The following is a 20,381-nucleotide window of genomic DNA, read 5'->3' as shown; positions in this document are numbered from 1 at the left end:
CTGCTGCATTCATCAATTTGTTATTTTTCTAAGAAAAATGGTGGTTTAATTTTTGTCTCGCCTGCAAACAGGTCTCTTTCAGTCAGTTCAGTGGCTGCTTAAAGGATTTAGTGGTTGTTTTGGTCTGTTCTGGAAAAGGCTGGAACACAAAACCCAATCTGCCTTCAAAATAAAAACAAACTATCTCAACATCAGTGGTGAGAAATCATTTGCCACCTTGGATATTTGATGTCTGAGTCTCTGCTTTTTTATATACAGATGCACATATATCTCTGCTAATATGCACATCATCAATGTCACATTAGGGGGTTTGTACTGGCCCATAGAGTCATTCTGTGTGATTTGTGCCAAAAACTGGGACAACATGTTGATATTGATCCATGCTAGTGAAAAACACTGCAGCTCTCGCATGCAGGTCTGGCTAAGGGGGGAAGCTATAAGAGGCACATTTTAATTAAAATTTAAAAAAATAGTGGCAAGAATAGTGTAAATGTATTCTTCCACTGAATAATTAAGAGAGTAAAAGGACCAAAGCACAACAGAAAGATATGAAATACTCCTGACTGATCAAAGCTGAACACATCATTCCAAGGAGAGAAGCCTTTTTATAAAGGACAGTCCATGGTTTGAAATAAAATTCAGACTGCCCATTCCTTCCAAAGCAGCACTACTGTATGTGCTGGAAGTGAAGCTTTTAGATTTTGGAAAATCTCCCAGGTTTTCATGTTAGAAATTGCCTTCTGGAGAGGAAGAGGGAGAAAACTTGTGTTTATTTTCTTTGTTAGCCATATGGAGTACAATCTGTGGGTTCATTAAGTGCCAGCTCTTCTACCTTCACTGTTGAAAAATATCAAAATGGACTTTATTAGGGAAGATCATTTTCCACAGCATGGTCATGGAGTTACCTGGAGGACTTAGTGTCATCAAAATAGTGGAGATCTTGATGAGAGAGGGAGCAGCACCATGGCCATACCTACCCAGCCTGTTTTTTCCTGTGCTCAAGGGTAGCCAATGCTCAGAGAGTGCTGCTGAATGCTTCACTTTCCAACAGGCTGGCTAGAGCAATGTTTCCCTCAGTGTTATCAGAATTGCTTCTCTTGTGAAACTCAATAGAAATGTTCTTTTTACATATCTTTGTCCTGGTACAAACCTAAATTTACTTGGTTACGTTGGTTGGGAGTAAAAGGTGCACTGGTTCTTACTCAGCTCTGTGGTTTTGACCAACACCATCCTGCAGCTTTTGCAAGATTAAGGAACAGAATGTAAATTCCAGATGAACAACACAGCAGTATTCTTTATAGCTGGAAGCTTCCCGATAAAACCTCAATGTCCATTTCTTAATTTCTTTACTATTATTTTTGCATGACTGAAGCACTCATTGAGGGTAGATTGAATCATTAAGCTGCAATATTTGAATGTTTCTGCTTTGTTCTTGCTGCCCAGGTATGTGGGAAACCTTCCACGAATATTTGACTACTCCCCTCTTGATCCAACACAAGATTTCAATACTCAGATGTAAGTGACATTTCTGTTATTTACTTGATCAGGTTAAATAGAATCTAAATGATTTAATGGCAGAGCAAAAGAACACCTTTTCATGAGCTTAGAAGTGAGATATGGCACAGGGAGGTTGAGATTTGACCACTTAGTTGCAATGATGGTAATGATGGTTCATCAAGGAGTCAAAAGCAGTAAGCTTAATTTTGTTTTTTTTGCTTGAAGTAAGTATCTTCTGTTTTTCTCACATGTTTGTTTCCACCCCTCCACTTTCTTCCTTACAGGGCTAAACTGGGACACGGCCTCCTTTCAGGCCAATACTCTAAGCCACCCATGAAATCTGAGCTCATTGAGCAGGTGATGAAAGAAGAACACAAGGTATTTGCCTGAGTTTGTACAGCCACTGGTAACTAGGTAAAAGTGATATCCTGAGCAAAGGGAACAGGTGCTGGGCTTTGAGGAACACGTGTGGGTCCAGCATGGATGGGATGCTTAGCAAGGTGGAATGTGAAGATTACTAAGTCAGGGATAAATTAGTCAGGCACTATTTGTGCAGTGCATCAAAGCAAGCACTGGTTCTGCTGATAAAGTGCTCTGCTGCTCCAGTGATGAGTGCAAATGTTCTCACAACTTGCAACCAGTGTTTATCTTCTCTGAGGAACAACAACAAACAATGTTATGCAGAGAGTCCTGGAAGCAAACTTCTAAACCCTCTTTAAATTACTGAAAGTATAAATAGCTAAAGAATTGTTTCCAGGGAGTGTCTGACAATACTCCACTTGATTTCAGGAGAAGCTAATGCAAGATTAGGTGGTCCTGGGGGCTTTGGAGGTGGAGGGGCCATGCAGAGCCACAGGAGTAATGCATGCTTCCGCCACTGAGGGATGGTGGTGGTTGCCAGAAACAGATATTTTCCTCTACCTTCATCTATCAATTATTGATATAGGAATTTCTCCTGAAATCAGAATGCCAATAAGATTTTGGACAGACAGAGCATCTGGTACAGAGTAGTTTGCACAACCTGGAAGTCATGTGTCTCTAAGTAATTGCTTTGTACAGTGGCAATTCAATGTTTTGGAACAGCAAATGAATCCTGCTTGTTCCCACTGAATAAAGTTCAAGGCTTATCCACACTGGGGCAAAGGAATAGTGGGACAGATTTCAGCAAACTCCATATCTTGAGTTATGTGTATTGACTGACCTGCTTTCCTAAACAGGAATGTGACTGGAAAATATTGTGCTGGAAGTTCAAGGATCTGAATCCTTAGAATAAAGCTGGCCCTCCATGTTTAGCTCAGCAGCCACTATTAGATGAGATTTTGAGAACTCTTTAATGACAGATGGGATGAAGCTCTGTCAGGTTGTAGTAGGCATCTACTGACATTTAACAGTACTTGTGTTCATTAGTTCAGTTTAATGCAACTGAAGTTGCATGCATGAAGCATCCTTATCAAGTAATTCAGAGCATATATTAGGATTTGAAACAGCTTTTACAGCTTTTTTTGCTTGTTTTATTGATGATTTATTTACAGAAAAAGTCAGATATAGATATTTTCTCTATTCATTCACTCTTGGAATACAAATCAATGATTTTTTTAGGTTGAGGATGCTTTTTTTTTCCTTTTGTTTGCTTAGCATTTTATGCCTTAAATGCTTTCAAGTGCTTCTGCTTTGTGTCTATAATATCAATTATTCATTTAACTTTTATTCCTTTATTTTTTCCCCCTTCTACATGCAAAGAAGTTCCCAATCTTTCTGAGCCTTTGGAATTCATCCAAATTTTTGGGAGTTGTTGCCTGTAAAAGCATTCATATGAGATCTGCAGTGGTCCAGAACAATCTATATTTAGCTAAACTGTTTTGTAACTCTTGATGGGGAAAGTATGCCAGGTATTCAGTAAATATTCGTGGTGCTGTGGAGTTGAAATTTTTCACCACAGAAGTTTAGCCTGGAAATGGCAGCATTTTCCTTGGACCCACTTTAGGATTAAAAAGAGGCTGAATACCTAAAGGGTCATCAGCCAGGGCTTGATTTTCTGCTTTGAGCTTTAACATTTCTTCTGAGTTCAGTTGTTTTTTTTTTTCCCTTTTATTGTCCTTGAGGTGAGATTGCAAGCTTCAATCCTTTTTTTGCAGACTGTCACACATGGCATGCTCCTCTTCTTCCTGCTCAGGGGGCTGAGTACAAAGTGTATAGGTGGAAGCAAGGCTTGATTCCAAACTCAGTGCATTAAAGAGCATTGTACAGCAGTGTGCCACATTCCTGCTTCTGGCACAGGAAGAAGTTGCAATGTGAGCTGCTTCATGCACTTATCTCCCCAGTCCCAGTTTGGATGAAAGGCAGTTGAGGACACTGAAGCAGTACATAACCCAGGATGCAGAAATCCCCAGAGCATCTCTCTGTCCAAGCAGTACAGAGACTCTGTCTCTTCATGGGAGCATTTAGGGATCATCTTAGCCTGATGTGGTTGGTGGTCTACTGCCAAGAATTGAAAAAAGCATTTAAAAATGATAATCTGCTTCTGATTTCAGTGGGACTAGGAATACTGCACCCTGGTAAAACAAAGAAAAAATTTACTCTTCCAGTGTGTATTTTATATGGCTTCCATTTCATGCTGCTTTTTCTAATTTTATATTTATATGACAGTGCAAGTGTAGTAAGGAGTGAAATTGGCTGAGTTTTTAACAGCCTCTGAGAGCTCCTAAAGGTTATACTTTTGCTTGGATTGTCAAGAAAATTATTTGGTTTTATGAATGGTGAGGGCAAATCTCAGTAATAGATTCTGACCCCTTCAAAAATGTTATTTGAAAGGCTAATAGCTAGTGTTGTCTTGAGGATCTGGAATGGTTGGAGAGGTTCTTAAAGTGGTATAAAGGATTAGAAAGTCAAAACCAGGACTGTCTTGGAAGCCAGAGGTTTTCTAATTTAGGGCAGTTTGCTCAGGTGTAAATGAATGGCCAAAGGCAGTAAGTTATGGTTTTTCAACATGACCATCACCTGCAAATTGCAAATTCATGTCTGCTCTTAACAACTCGCCTGGGAATGCATGCTGCACATATTAGATGTTCTCTGCTTGGTTCTGCACAGCCCTCTGGAAAGGTTTTGTCCTGAGGAAAGCTGCCAGCTGATACACCAAAGTGCTTCAATGCTCTGGCACAAGGTTCTGAAAGCAATATCAAATGTTATGTAACAATGTAGGCTTTCAGCCTTTCTGAAAACTACTAACCTTTAAAAACCTCCAGCAGTCTTTTTAAAATGCCAGTTGCCAAAGGATAGGTAGAGTGAGTTCTGCAGGAGCTAAGCCATAAAACATATTCTAAAATCCCCTCAAATCTTGTTTCAGGACTCTTCCCATTTTTATTAAAATGGAAAAATAGATGAAATGGAAGCTATCATTCCTCCAGTGCCAGAAATGGGCCATAGATTGATTTAGTGGAGTAACTTTGAGATATTTGGTTTGTGATTGAATAAAAATCCCTTTTTAAATGGTTTTTCTCTCTTTCATTTAGCCTCAACACAATGGAATATCTCCTCGAATGTTCAAGGCTTTTATAAGTAAAGGCCACCCAGAATTTTCCTCTAATAGACAACAAGATGCACAGGAATTTTTCCTACATCTGATAAATCTAGTAGAGGTGAGAAAACCTGAATTGCTGCTCCTTTTTCTGGTTATATTAGACAGTGAAGCCAAAACTGTTACATGAGTGGCTCATATTTTAGTTAAATTATTTTTAGCCTTAGATATGTAGAAGGTGGGACTAATTACAATGTATTTTGTTACAGAAACATTTGCTTCTTAGTGCTTCCTTTTCTTTACTTCAGACTCTTGCATGACCATGAGCATGGCCAGTGGTGCTGCTAACAAATATAAAGAGGCCAAGCTTCACTGTACAGGCTATAAGATTCATGAACATATGTGACCTTTTAAATTGCTGTTCCTGTTTATCATATTGAAGTGTGCCATGGAATATCAATGAATTGGGTATTATGATTATTATTGTTATTGTTCCAAATTCATATAATTTTTGGGAGCAAATTAATTACCCTGTCCAGCTGTTTTACAAACCCCAGCTGTATGTTACTGAATCATGGGAGGAAGGATTCCCCTGCTGAAAGCAGAGTGGCTGTTTGTCACTGGAATATTTCTGTATAAAGCTTTAGTTCCACCAAGCTCCAGCTCAGTGCTGTGTTTGAAGGAGTCATAGTGTGAATTTTAATGCTATCTTTCTGAAAAGGAATTTACAAATACATGCAGTTTTGATGTAAAGCATTTCTTGTCTACCCTTCCTCCCTCATTTCCCATTTTCCCCAAGAATCAAGGCTATTTATTCATGTGTTCAGTCTCTGGATGAAGTTACTCACATTTGTATGCATAATGTTCCACATCCCTAAATGCATGTACTGATTATAGGGGTGGTTAGAAGAGACTTTTCTGTTTCTTGCCTGATAACAGGCATTAACATGAACAACAAAGACGAGGTATATTATTTGCATGACATTCCCATCTGGATAATGAACTACAAGTTGCTTGTTCTGTTTCAGTGCATATTCAGAGTGGTAGGAGCAACTGTATTTGCTGAGAGGATGCTCCATGTTATTTATCTGAGCTTTCTGACTTTACTGTAACTTGCCACCTTCCTACCTTCTGTTCACCTTGACTCAGTCAGGTTCTTGTATGTTCTCAGGAACATACCCTGCAAGTTCTGTGGGTAGAAAGATGCTGCTGTGAGTGCAGAACTTGTGGATTTTGTTGGTTTTCTCTGTAGGGGACAGAGCTCTGCACACAGTCCAGTGTGAGCTGAGCTGCCAGATCAGTGTCTTTGTGCTTCCCTTAAAACAACCAGCAGCCTTTGGGTTTTCTGGTCATTTTAGTGATCACCACATGTGGATTCTTTTGCTTCTTTTCTCTGCTAAGATTGGGATTAAATTGGGAGATGGTATTTCTTGTTTGGACTCAGATGTTCATTAGTTGTTACCTATATTATATTCTTACAAGTTGTGAGTTTTACAGTACTTCTCTCTAGCAAGGTAAAAATGAAGTTGTATCTTTTTCTCTACAAGGCTTTTTAAGGATAAGCTGTCTAATTAAGAAATGGCACCTAAATTATTTTTACTTTTAAGCTAATAACTAACTACTCATGCTCTGCAATGTGGACTTTTTTATCTAATTGCACAATACTACTTAAACCTATGGAGAAGAAGAAGGTGAAGAAGAAGAGGGTAAAGAAGAAGGACTAGCTTCTGCTTTAAAACTTTCATTTTGCTTTATATATATTACTACATTATAAAACCTTAAACTCTGGGTTTTCTACTATGTGATGTGACACACTTCTATCCAAACTACACATGCATAATCTCAGTCCTATCATTCAATTTTGGAAGTTTCCTCTACGGCTTCAGGTCAAATGCAGTGTTCTCTTGGGGGTCAGCGTCTGTCAGCACAGAAAGTCTGAAGTCCCCAGCAGCCAGGGTTCCAAGAGGCACAGAAGTGACTTGGTGTGCTGTTCCTTTCAGAGGAACCCTGTGGGCTCGGAGAACCCCAGCGATGTTTTCCGGTTCCTGGTGGAGGAGCGCACGCAGTGCTGCCAGTCCAGGAAGGTGCGCTACACCCACAGGGTGGACTACATTATGCAGCTCCCTGTGGCCATGGAGGCAGCCACCAACAAAGGTAAAGGGCAAACTGCTCTGCTTGACCCAGGGATGTCCCACTTTGTGCCCAGAGATCCTCACCAGCACTGAATCTCCTTCGTCCTGGACAGTGAAACAGTTTGTGAACGCATCTTCATTATAAAAATGAACTGAACATAGCAGCTAATGAATATCTTTTAAAAACACACACTCACAAAGAACAACTGAAAACCCAAATCTGCTTTCTGTTCTTTAGCAGCAGGTTATAAGATCTAATGTGGTCATAGAGAATAGGAGTATAAGGTACTTTGTAATCTATAAATCTAAAATACACAATTTGGATGTTCTGGGCTTTAGGGGAGGAGGGAAGGAGGATGAAGTGTTGGATGTTGATTTAATAAGCAGGAGTGTTTTTCTCATGCCTGTGAAAAGCACCCTTATTTTTAAAGGAGAAAATGGCTGAGGAGGCTTGAACACCTGGGAGCAGGAGGAAGGCACTGACAAGATGTGGTTGGATCTGCAGTCAGTGGTGAAGAGCCTTGCAGAATAACATAATAAATGTATGCTTGAGGTAGAAGTGAAAGGGACATCTCAGGAACATGAAGGGAGATTTCCTACATAATCTGAACATTTAAAGTATTTTAAAACCAGAAGGTTCTATTTTGATTGTTTGATGAGATCCTACGAAATACCACAAGGAGGAGAATTCTACCTCCTCTTTACCTAGGCTGCAACTCCTTGCACTGGACAAGAAGTTTAAGAGAACTTTTCATTCTTTGTTCATCTGTTCAGTGATGACTCTGTTGCTTTTAAAAGAACATATTATTTCCAGGTAATGACTCAGGAGACAGATTAGTTTGTGAATTTACCATATGGCACTGCTCAGCTTACCAGTGTCAAGACTTTTTCTAGATCATAGATAATCCTGGCCTGTCTAAAAAGTCAGATGACACAGATAGACAGCAATGACTTTCCAGCTCAGATTGAGCTCTGATAAAGTGGATGTGTGGCATTACTCTTCACACAGGATTTTGGCTGTCGTGGCAAAGTTTTAATTTCCTGGTATTTCCAGTTCTGTGTTTTCACCGTGAACCTTAGACAAACCTTAGAGATGTGGCTGTAAGTGTAGCTCCTGACCCCAATGCAGACAAAAAGATTTCATGCCTAGTTAAAAGTACATAAAACTTTTATTGCTAAGTAGATTTTTGCATTTCTAAAACTTGCAGAAATAAGCCTGATGAGGAACACATAACCCTGACAATGTTCATTAGCTTCTAGTGTTGTGTGTATTTCTCAGATGAATTAATCGCCTATGAACTGAAGAGGCGAGAAGCAGAAGCTGCAAGGAGACCTCTGCCAGAGCTGGTCCGTGCCAAGATCCCATTTAGTGCTTGTCTGCAGGCCTTTTCTGAACCAAGCAATGTAGAGGATTTCTGGAGCAGTGCCCTTCAAGCAAAATCTGCAGGAGTTAAGTAAGTGTGTGTCTGCCTGCCTGTTAAAAACTGTGCTCTGTGCTTATCTTGCTGCCTGGACGTGGTGCAGAGAGAAACACACAAATGCACAGTGAGCTCTGGCATCACATTAGTGTTGGGGCTCATCAATGGGATGTGCAGATCAAGCCTTGCAAGAGTTGTAATGATGAACTGAGCAGGAAATTAATTGTTCTCAATGGTCAGAGTCCAAGAAGTGATGCAGTCTGGTTGTTGAGAACTTGAACTTTAAATGCTTGTAGGGTTGTATCCTTTGTATCAAGCAGCAGTAGCTCATCTCAGTGTGCATGAGGTACTGGGATCTGTGCTGCTGGGGATTCTGTTGCCTGATTTCAATGAATTCTGTTTCTTGTCCTTCACAGGACTTCCCGTTTTGCTTCCTTTCCTGAGTACTTAGTGGTGCAGATAAAGAAATTCACCTTTGGCCTTGACTGGATACCCAAAAAGCTTGGTATGTGCTTGTTTTATTTACCTTTCTATCCCAGATAATTAATAAGATGTGCACACTGTAGTGAGGACCTGACTCAAGTAATAAGTTTGTACTGTGAAGGTCCTAATTGAATCTTTTTCCCTTTTACAACAAATCTAACCAATCCATCAGGTCTGTGGAGTTAAAACACAGTTTCATGTAATCTGAGCTGGTTAAATTGTGCTTTGGCATTCCAAATTTCTCTAAGAGCTCTTTGCAGAAGGAGAGTCCTGGCTGTTCCTGTACCTTGAGTACCAGAGTTCTCTCTCTGAAGGCGTAGGTTGCACCATAAGGTCATTTTGCTGGCTGCAGAAGCTTAGCCCATTTCTCTGCTCTTGTAGATGTTTCTATAGACATGCCAGATTTCCTGGATATCACTCACCTTCGGGCCAGGGGGCTCCAGCCAGGAGAAGAGGAACTCCCAGACATTGCTCCTCCCATTGTCATTCCTGATGACCCAAAAGGTATTTACTGACCTACTCTCTCCTGTTTTACCCTTTCCTTCTAGCACATGGGGATTCTCTTGAACTATGAACAAAAACCCAGCTCTGTGCTTCTGTCATTGACTCTCAAAACACCCCACAGCCTTTTTCCCTCCCTACTGGACAACTCTAGTTCTTCCAGCTTTCCTGTTTTGGGGATTTATTATAGAATCACAGAGTTTTTTGGGTTGGAAGGGATCTTAAAGATCATCTAGTTCCAAACCCCTTGCCATGGGTAGGGACACTTTTCCCTAGAAGGTTTAATAATTGATGTTGCTTCCTTGACTCTCTCCAGAGAACTTTCAATGCATCCCCATGACTCCCTTGGAGTAAAGCCACTGTGCACTTCCCAGGTCCAGCACAGCACAGCAATACTTAATACACAAAGGACTACAGTTTAAGAGAACAGCTTTCCAGGCATAGGCTAAGACTCTAAATTTTGCTCACTTTAAAAATACAAGAATTGTTAGACCCTAGTAGCTGTGCCTGTATGCACAGTCCTCTTCCCTGGATGTATATGAGCTGCCATTAAAAAAAGCTGTGTCTCAAGGAGAAGATGGCAAACAGCTGATTATAATGTTTGTGGAGAAGAAAGAAAGAGAAGTGATTAAAATGCTGTGCTGTCTTTATTCCCTGGGTTTCCCTGGAGAATAAATGGTTTATAGCAAGTAAAATCATGTTTTTATGGTGTGACCTTAGACCCAGGTGGCTGCACTTCCCCCCAGATGACTGAAGTTTGAGTGCCTTAGTATTTAATATGAAGCCAGTAATGCAGCTGCTCTCATGACATGAGTGCCCCCATTTGCTTGGATATTTATAATAATGGTGGCAGAATACCATGCTGTATGTATGTGAAAGAAAGCTAGTACCTGAAATTGTGTGCAGAGCAAGGATATGACAAACTTCAATTCCCTAAAGGTTTTAATTCCATCCCTTATTTGTGTAAGTTCCTCACAAAGGCCTGTACCTTCTTACCCTCTTGCTGAATGGACTGACCTAGTTTTAGTGTAAATGCATGGGTGATGGTGCTTTTTTTAAAAGATTCTTGCTTAGGTCAGCCATCAGCCTTATTTCCTACTGGTTTATGGTATCAGTGACACTTTGCTCTGAACTGAGTTAGGGAAAACAATTAGTGAGCAGAAATATCCTTGCTCTATTCATGGCAAAAACATCAGGAAAATAAGGATGAAACTGCCCTGTCTCCATGAGGTCAAATATTTCTATGAGTTTAAAAATATGGAATTGTTTTACCCATATGGATCTACTTAGCCTTTTCCCTGTTTTTTTCCATTGTTAATTTTCAGATCACATGACAAACCATTTCGTGGAGTGTACGTATCTCATTTTTCTACTGCTTAAAAAATTGCTATGCTTTTGCTCAGCTGATGGCTTCTCTCTCCTCATCCTCAGAGATGCATGAAGCCTTGCCCTGCATGCTTCCAAATAAAAGCTGATTTCTGTGCTTGTTCAGTGTTTGCTTTCTTGTGTGCAGTACTCTCTTTGAGGGTTGGTATAGCCAGAATATGAGCTGCTCCTCTGCCTGCTGCTCCTCTGGAGGATCTTGCAGTCCTGGAGGTCACAGCCACTTTATCCTGGCTCCCTCTGCACTCTGATCTCACATAAAGCTGTCTGACCCTGTCATCCAGAGGCTGCCAGATCTGGCAGCTGTTATTTCTCTAACCTGCAACATCCTGCCTTTGAGAGGGGCTTGGTTTTGGCTGCCATCTCTAGCTGAGCTCAGCACCTGACTTCCTCACCCCTTAAAATCCAGTGCTGAGGTATTTTAAAATAAATAGAATCCTGTAGGAATTCATCAAGATTTAATGATCTGTGTGAGGATCTGTGTCCCTGCTGAGACAAAAGATTATCAGAAAGTCCATAACAACAACTGTAATGCTTTGTACAAGGCTGTTGTCTGATGGCTGTGGGTTTATTGAAGTACTAAACCAATTCCAAGCCATAAGTACTATAATGTATGGCACCGTGAGTAACAATAAGAAATATTATGCAATGGATGAAATGAGACTTTTATATTTTAGAAGGTCCTTTCTTGCAGCCCTAGATATTGATGAGTCTTCAGTTATGCAGCTGGCAGAGATGGGCTTTCCTTTGGAGGCATGTCGGAAGGCTGTGTACTATACAGGCAACCTGGGTGCTGAAGTTGCTTTCAACTGGATCATTGCACACATGGAAGAACCAGGTCAGTCACTGGAGGGCGTAAGTTAAACTCAGCTCCTGGTTGTGGATTTTGGCAGTCAGTAGAAATTTTATAATGTGTGACAGAGAAACAGCGACCCCCCCTTCCCCACCTGGGAAACCTGGAGGTGTGAGTGAATTTTCCTAAGCTGCTCCTGGGATGTGCAGATCTTGACCATTATGTGGTGTCCTCTGCCTAGAAGAAGACAACAAACTAAGCTACACCAGAAGTCCTGTCCTCACCACTGGTGTGGGCCAGCTCTGTTTCCACTTTTTGGCTAGGTCCGTGCTCCTAAGGGGGAAGCTGACTTGTGACCAAGTGTAAGTACAAAGAATCCTGTGGTCTGGATGCTTTCCTTCCATATCAGCCTTCTCTAGCTCAGGCTGGAGCATTCATGCCATACTTGGGCTGTCTAGTGATGGACAGGGCTGCTAGATGTTCTCCACTTCCTTGTGTTTCATCTGTGCAAAGTTTGGACTCATGATTCAGCACTGAGTACTCCCTTGCCAGGAAACTCCAGATTTGGTTGAGTTCACGCTTCACCATGAGCTTTTGTGTTGCTTGTGTAAAGGGGGAATGAGTTTCACTTGGGCTTAGCAGACATTTCCAGATATGGAATCAGTTCATTTTACATCTCTGCACTGGGTTGTCTATTATCCTGATGCCATCATTGCTTCCATACCAATCTTTGCTGCTTTCCTGCAGTTGTTTCACTTCTGCAATGTGCTGAGTTCTTCCAGTCTGCTCAGAATGAGCACATGCACCTAGATATTTTGTAAAGTGCACATTCATTTTGTTGTTTTTAAGGCTTTCCACACATCTAAGTCTGAATTTAGATGCCAGCAAAATGAACTTACATTGATTTCAGGACTGCTTTTGAGGTCCTGTGTGTTGTTTGTTTGTGTTTGTTGTTGATTTTCTAGTTAAGTGAGGCAAAAGAAGGAACTGATGAATGTTTGTTTGTTCCAGACTTTGCTGAGCCATTGGTCATACCTGCATTTGGAGAAGTTGCTTCCAGTGGGGCAGCTGCTTTAGGAGCTGTAGGGTTAGATAACCAGCCTCCTGAAGAGATGGTTGCAATCATCATTTCCATGGGATTCCAGAGGAATGTGGCAATTCAGGCGCTGAAGGCAACAGTGAGTTCATGGGTTATTGGTAGCACTGGGGCTTTGTTTCATGTTCTGTGCTTTGTGCTTGTGGGTGCTCAGATGCCTTTGAAATGTGTGCAAAAACCCAGTTAGTGGATGGTGAGCCTGGAACTGTCCTGGCAAAGTGTGGGATGCCTTGCTTCTCTGGAGTGGGGAAGGTGCTTTGTGTGCTTCACTGCAATGGCAGTGTGGAAGGCAGTGAGGAAAACATACCTGTTGAAAAATAACCTGGATGCCTGGAGACTGTGTCTGCAAGATAAGAGCAGGGGGCTGTGGGTCTTAATTGTGGGATTATTTCTTTTCCATATGTCAAGCTTTTGCAGAGTGCTTGCTGAATATTGTTTTCCAGGGAGGTAGAGGTATCTTACAATTTTTAAGTGCAATTTTTAAGTAAACATGATCCTTACTCTGTTCAAAGGCTGGTGAGTGGCAGTGTGATGTTAGAGAGTATTAAAGGCTGCTCTTTTGATTGTTTGACTGGCAGAACAACAACTTGGAGCGTGCACTGGAGTGGATCTTCAGCCACCCTGACCCTGAGGAAGAAAGTGACCCTGCTTTGGACACAATGGATATGGAGAACAATGCTAATGCCAATATCCTTGCAGACACAGGGTCAGAGGGACCCAGGATCAAAGATGGCCCTGGAAGTAAGTTCTGCTTCAGCTTAGACCTGGCTGCCATTCTGTTGTGTCACACCCACCCCGTTCATAGAGCTCCTTTCTGTTTTGAAAGTAGGTATTGTGAGTTCTTTTGGACAAGATCCAGACAATTTACTTGCAGTCTTGTTTCTGGGGCTGATACAGCTCTGTGGGCCACTGAGTTCTGTGGGCTGTGTTTGCTCAGAAAACTCTGCTTGGACTCACTGAATAGCAAGAGCCCAAAATTTTTTGCTACCAGGGCACACAAGTCTCTCCTGGCCTAGGTTTACTTTTTGTTCCATTGCTATAAGATAAAAAGACAAAGAAAATCTAGAATGTTTAAATGTTCAGAGGCTGAGCATCCTAAAGACAGCACTGCTGCTACAGACCACCTGAGTTTCTGTCCTCCTGTGGTCTGCTGGACAGTTTGATAATCCCTTCAGCCAAGTTCCTTATTCACAATGTCACAAGTACAGTTGGTGTCCTGCATGTTTTGTTTTCTTTTGGTTGAGATTCTCTGTCACACTGCTGCTAAATAAACCACAAGATGGGGCTAATGTACAGCAGGCAAAGTTGAGAAGAACCTCCTGGAGGTGTCACAGCACTGGAGTACAAAAGCTCAGTGGTGGTGCTAAGGATGTCACAGAAAGTTTTTTGAAGAGTCTTTAGTGATGAGTTCTAATAACTGTAGTATGTTCTAAACTTCTACTTCTGATCTTGAATGTAAAGGTCTAGGAAAAAAAAAATTACCAATTTGATTTTTGTGTCTGTAGTTGCTACTGTTATATTAACATTATAAATATCAACCTTCAGTCTTTTGGAGGCATGGGAAACATTGATTTTTGCTAAGTTAAACCCCCCCATCTCCAAACTTGGAATAATTATTTTTGTGGTATTTAGCCTTTATAGACGGAGACCCTTTACTGAGTGCCTGAAATCCTAATAACAAACATGATTCTGTGAAATAGCTCCTCTCCAGCAAAATCCAGGCCCATGTCCTTATGCAATACCCTGAAAGAAGGTATCCTTTTAGTTTTAGTGGTAATTCAGGTGAATGGCATGAATGGGTGGGGATCAAGAACCAGGGCTGAACTCTCCAGACACTTTAAGCATAAAAATTGTCCTTGTGTTAAAGGAAGAGCTTTCTTTCCTGTCCTCTCGTCTATGCTGAAATATAGACTTCTGTGTTTTTCGATTTATAGGAGATCTGTGATCACACATATAGACATAGCTAATTTGTGTGCAGAATGAGCTTCCTGCTTGGCACTTTCTGTGGTGCTCTCTGTGAACTGGGGATGAATCTGCTGTTTTCTTTCCTAGCAGGGGCTGTGATCACAGCCCTGCTGTATGTGCACAGGTCTCTGTGGGTTTGATTTTGGATTGATGTTTGACAGTGAATCTGAGCCACTAGTTAAGTTGGGAACATGCTGCAGTGTGAAGTCAGAAACTGAGTTTGGGGATGCAGAGTCTGTGTTGGGAGTGCTTAGCTGCTTCTCCAGTATTAGAACATTTCCCCTGGAGTCATCTTGCAGTGGTAGCAGTGAAAGACTTAGGGTGCCATTTGTATTTCTTAAAACAGGGTATGAGCTGTTTGGGTTCATCAGCCACATGGGAACATCCACAATGAGTGGCCACTACGTTTGTCACCTCAGAAAGGAAGGAAGGTGAGTGCAGCTGGGAGAGACACATGGGATGAGCAAATGTTTGATCTGAAGCATCTGTACAGAGCAGGGTGTGCTCAAGGCAGACAACATGGGCTGGTACCATCTGTAGGTTTCCCACCAAAAAAATGAAAATTGTCACAGATGTGACGAGTCAGTTCTGATCCCACTGGAGTGTGTGGTGAGATGTACCACTGGCTCTCCTGTGCTCACCATTCCAAATCTCTATTCAGTTTGGAGAATTGGTTCTGTATCTGGCTGAGTTTGTCTGAGCTCTTCCCAACTTCCTTTTGCTGCCCATGAGTAGAAAGCCATGGAACCATGGGCTGATACTGGTGCTGCTGGTGCTGTGGTGCTGATCTTGGCTGTGATTCTGATATGCTCCCATTATTTGACATTGGGAATCCCTGATTTTCCTTCATTTGAGCTGTAACTACACATTCCTCTGTACATCCCTCCTCCTTTTCAATTCCTGACTCTGGCAGCTGGTTCAGCTGTTTCTCTGATCCTTTGTTCTCATTACAATGCCTAATTTTAGATTTTAAACTCTTTGAGGTTTGAGTCTGAGAAGTCTCTGATAAATCTGTGGTGATTTTTATATTCATGGAATGTAATCAGTCTTGTTTTCCTTTCAGATGGGTGATCTACAACGACCTTAGGGTCTGTGCCTCAGAACGACCTCCCAAAGACCTGGGCTACATTTATTTTTACCACAGGATACCAAGTTAGGCCTCAAATCTATCACCTGGCCTTAAGAAGCCATAAGCCTTTTTAACCTGCCCAAAAAAAGCCTACAATAAAAATCTAAAACCAACAAAAGACCCCTTAACCCTTGGACTGCCAAAAAGCAAAGGAAACCATGGGATGTTTATAGTGTATTTAAAAACAATCATTTGATGCCGCCTTAAGTGTTAGATGGAAGATTTCTATTAGGTGCTGTATAGGACATTGTTTTAAATTTATACACCTTACAGGCCATGTGGATTTCTGGTGGAGTTTGCAGCTAGTGTGTGGAGAATATGGAAGCTTCAGTGTTGAACAAAAACAGTTCAGCCGAGCTCCTGCCTGTCCTGCCCCTGCATCCTTTGAAGACCACAAACAGATATTTGTGTCTTTGGTGACTGGGAGCCTGTGTTTTCATCCAGAGTCCAGATCATGTAGAGAAATCATTTGAAAGGAGGGGGTTTGTGGCTGTTCTTCAAAGCAGAATGTCCTTTTTCAGAGATTATTTTCAGTGCAGTGAGAAAAGTCAGCTGAAGTTGTATCTGTTGGGATTCAGTGGTACAGTATCTTGATTTGACTTTTCCAGGCTTAAGCCTAAGAGACTAATGGAGACAGGAGCAATCTCCTGTCAAGCCCTGTACATTTTTTGCCAAAGAGAAATTTTGTTTTTGCAGGCATAAGTTTCTTCATCTTCACTTGAATGTTTATTTTCTAAGTTCTACCAACAGATTCAGGATTACAGATGGCTAAAAGCAGCAGACTTTCTGACTATGAAATTAAATGCACACCCTCAGGAAAGGCAATGCTGTTATTTAAATTTTGTTTTCATATGGAGGAGGTAAAGAAGGGTTTAATGCCCCATTATATTTATGTCAGGGAAATTTTTATCTAGACCATTCATTCATATTCCATCTGAAATCAACCCCCTGACAAAGTACTTGCAGTGCAATCCTGCTTTCTGCTAAAGATTGCTTAAATATTGACTTTCATATCTGAGTGCGGGAAATTGCTGGGTGAGTTTTCTGATTTATTGATTTACCCCTCTCTTCCTCCGTTAAAAAACCAAACCAAAACAGCAACAACCAACAGGAACAAAAAAAAACCACAGTAAAACCCCCCTTGAATTGATATTCTCACTTACTTTAAACTTGCAAATGCATCAATAATCTGATCTCTTCAACAGACACCTTCTAAAAGGGGTCTGATATCTCTGGCAGGGATGATGGGGTGGGTAGGCAGGGGCTGGCCTTTCCTGTCTGTTTTTTTAATTTTTATGGTGTTATTTAAGTGTTTTTCACAGGTGAGAATGCATATGTGGATTTTTAAATTATATTTGGAAACACTGATTCTAGAGAAATTACAATGGTGAGTGCAAAACCTCATGATTCAGAAAAAAAGAACAAACCCAAAGGTTCACAGTGTTGGACACTGCTTAGAGGCTATTGCTGGAGTTGCTTTGTACAATGTTACCAAGCCCTCAAAATAAATTGCAGCAGTAAAAAAAAAAAAAAAACAAACCAAAAAAACCCCAAAAACCCAACTTTTTTTTGCAGAGTGCAGGACAGCCAGAGAGGTATCATTACACTTTCTCTGCTGTTAGTGCCTGCAAGTTTTAATAGCAAAATTCAGGCAGCTACACTCTACAGAAGAGAACCCAAATTAAACATCTGTTTATGAGAAGGGAATTTTAGTTTTTGCATTGTCTGAGGAAAAATAATTCTCCCTCCCGTCATAAAGCCTCACACAGAGCCAAAACACACTGTTAGTATTTTAATCAGGTTTTGATCATAAAAGATTGTGAGAGAAATTCCAGTGCAATAATTCTGTAGAGTGTAAAGGTGTCTCACTGCTGGGAGAGCTCCCTGCACTTAGAGCTCTTATGGACACATTAGTGCAGTGTCCTGGCACATTAATGAGTGGCCCCTGTGACATTCAGCTTATTGAGCCACCAGTTCTGGACGAAATAAAAGCTGCCAGTAATTTCTTTGCTTCTTCCAGATTTTGGATATTTGAGGACTTCACCAGAAAGTGACAGGTTTGAAAATGGGATCAGCAAATTATGCAGTGATACATATTCTATTTAAAGTGAAAGAGCAAAACTTCTGTATATATGTGTGTTTCTTCATTCTGGCAGTAGAAAAAGGAGAAAAGGCCTTTTCCCCCCCCCCCTTACTTTAATTTTTAATTATTTTTTTTAAATTCCCATGTATATTCCAAAGTTCAACACAACAGCTTCCCTCTTGCCTCATGAACTTAAAGGGCTATTTAGAAACCACCAAGATCTGGTGACTGCTGCCTTTTTATTTAGAAATATTGGGTAAATTAAGGCCAGCTGAGTAACCCCCATGTTCATTACCCAACTGGAAGCATGGCTGGTCTTGTAGGCTCAAGGATGGAGCTGGAATCTTGCAAAGTGCTTGGTGCATCCCAGAGCTGTGATGGCTGTGGAGCTGCCTGGCCTCAGGAGGCACATCTGGAGGGTGATAAACTGGAAATGGTGACTGTGGTGAGTGAATTGGAGCAGCTCAGGTCCTGGAGTTCTTCTCAGTTCATCACTTTTGTGTTTTGCCTGCCCAAACCAAAGTTAGTCAGGAGTTCAGGGAGCAGTTTAGGGGAAAGGATTTCAGGTTTTCTAAAATTTAGCAGTTAAAAATATGTTAGGAGTTCTTCAGTCAGGTGCTTGAGGAATTACTTTATTCTCTCCCAAAACAGTGGCCTCCCTCCCTTTTTTCAAGTGGCTGGTTAAGTTGTCTCCCTTTTGTGATGGGTTTTGTGTGAAGAACATCAAGAACCTGGAGGAGTAGGCTGTAAACTCCTGACTCCTCACCCTAATGGGGGGCAGAGGAGTTTTGGGTTTTTTTAAACTCCAGCATTGCAGAAGCTCCACTCAAACAGACTGTTCTGAGGAGATGACTGATCTGCCAGGCTGTGCCTGCTGCAGTCTGAATGTGCTGAATGTGCCAGGGCACAGCCTGGGCACTCTCCCTGTCTGGGTGCTGGGGGCTCCGTGAGCTGGGAGCTTCTTGACAAAAAAGAATGGAGGGAGAAAAATCCCTGTGAGCTGTTAGAGACAATCTGACCTGAGAATCACGGCAAGCCAGGACCTGGCAGTAAATAATGCTCTTATTTCTCAGACTTATTTTTACTTTTTTGTATGGTACATTTAGGTTAGGAGAAAGGAAGGAAGAAAAACTCAATAACTTTTCCTTGATTTCCTCTTCTCTTATTCCTAGCAGCATGCTGGATCCAGTAGACTTCTCATTCTGAATCACAATCTCCTGTCTCCAAAACACATGTAGACTCAAACTCCTATTTAATCTTCCTAGCTAAAATATAATTAGGGTAAAAATTAATTTATTCAGACCTGTAGTTTTAAAATAAGTGTAGATGTTTCTGAACTCCCAATCACTTGTAACTCCACTGGGTTCAGTGCCATTACCTCTGACTGACTTTGGTGTAAGTGAAACCAACATCAGCCCAGTTCTTTGATTCAGACAGCCTCCACCAGGTCACAGAACATATTCAGAATGTGGATGCATCCAGAGCTCATTAGATTTCCTTAGAAACCTCTCCAACTGATTCCTTTTGTTCTCCATCCTGGCAGCAGCCATTTTTATCCTCTTTGCTGTTCTCATGCATTGGAAGTCTATGCAAAATATGGAACTGGACATTTTATTGTTTTCCTTGTCGCCCTTCCTACCTTAATGGCTGAGATTGGTGTCTGATTTCTACTCAGTCTTCAGTGGTTTTACTGTTGTATCCTGGAAGTGTCTGTCCTGGTTTACTTTGCACCATTCGGAGTTGTTTGCTTGAAGCACCGTTAACTTTCTGGAGAGTATTTGTCTGAGATGAGAAAGGCTGTGAATGACGTTGTTGCAACCGTTTTAAATTAAAAAGAAATATTCTCACATCTGGTGACTGTGTGGATTCTTGCTTTATTCCTGTCTGAACTGGAGAGGAATAGACAGAATGTGTTTTGATGCTGCCTCTCACTCTTTGTGTTCACATTTGGTGTTTTACTTAAAAAGACCCTGCATAGGGAACAGAGAGATTTGTGAGACTCTTGATTTCTTGTGACTCCTGGCATTTCTGTGGATTTAAAAAAAAACCAAACAAGTAAAATCCCCAAGCCCTGAGTGGATACACAACATGGCAAAAATAGAAAACAGGTTTTAAGTTAAGACTGGCTTGTTTGTTTTGAACTATTAGGCCTGTTGATGTTCTTTGATCACAAGAGTTGGCAATGTTTGTGTGGAATAGTGCTGTCATTCCACTCCAAATTTCTGCTTTATCATGGTCTGTAATTCCTCATACTCAGAAATTTCTTCTGCTGCTCAGTAAAGGAGAAGAACTCTGTTTTCCTCACGTGTAAGGACTTTACATGGAAATGTGACTTTTGGGACTCTGGTAGATGCAATAGGCTGAAAAAGAAGACTGAGGGGTGACAA

The 20,381-nt window shown here is 41.2% G+C and overlaps 1 protein-coding gene across 1 annotated transcript in view; it reads left to right on the top strand.

The window, feature by feature from the left end:
• USP13 (ubiquitin specific peptidase 13) overlaps positions 1-19,843 on the top strand; it is a 50,113-nt gene extending 30,270 nt beyond the window's left edge. Inside the window, exons 9-21 of the mRNA XM_036388724.2 lie at positions 1,444-1,515; positions 1,782-1,875; positions 5,007-5,132; positions 7,012-7,165; positions 8,423-8,597; positions 8,978-9,066; positions 9,426-9,548; positions 10,871-10,897; positions 11,623-11,766; positions 12,733-12,899; positions 13,396-13,558; positions 15,129-15,213; positions 15,846-19,843. Coding sequence (XP_036244617.1) covers positions 1,444-1,515; positions 1,782-1,875; positions 5,007-5,132; positions 7,012-7,165; positions 8,423-8,597; positions 8,978-9,066; positions 9,426-9,548; positions 10,871-10,897; positions 11,623-11,766; positions 12,733-12,899; positions 13,396-13,558; positions 15,129-15,213; positions 15,846-15,939 — 1,513 coding nt within the window. The 3' untranslated portion in view covers positions 15,940-19,843. The remainder of the gene's footprint in view (positions 1-1,443; positions 1,516-1,781; positions 1,876-5,006; positions 5,133-7,011; positions 7,166-8,422; positions 8,598-8,977; positions 9,067-9,425; positions 9,549-10,870; positions 10,898-11,622; positions 11,767-12,732; positions 12,900-13,395; positions 13,559-15,128; positions 15,214-15,845) is intronic.
• The last annotated feature ends 538 nt before the right edge of the window (positions 19,844-20,381 follow it).

Source organism: Molothrus ater, chromosome 10 (assembly GCF_012460135.2).
Source record: "Molothrus ater isolate BHLD 08-10-18 breed brown headed cowbird chromosome 10, BPBGC_Mater_1.1, whole genome shotgun sequence".
Taxonomy (NCBI): Eukaryota; Metazoa; Chordata; class Aves; order Passeriformes; family Icteridae; genus Molothrus; species Molothrus ater.
The sequence above is the reverse complement of the archived record's forward strand: the minus strand, read 5'-3'. Positions and strand labels throughout refer to the sequence as shown.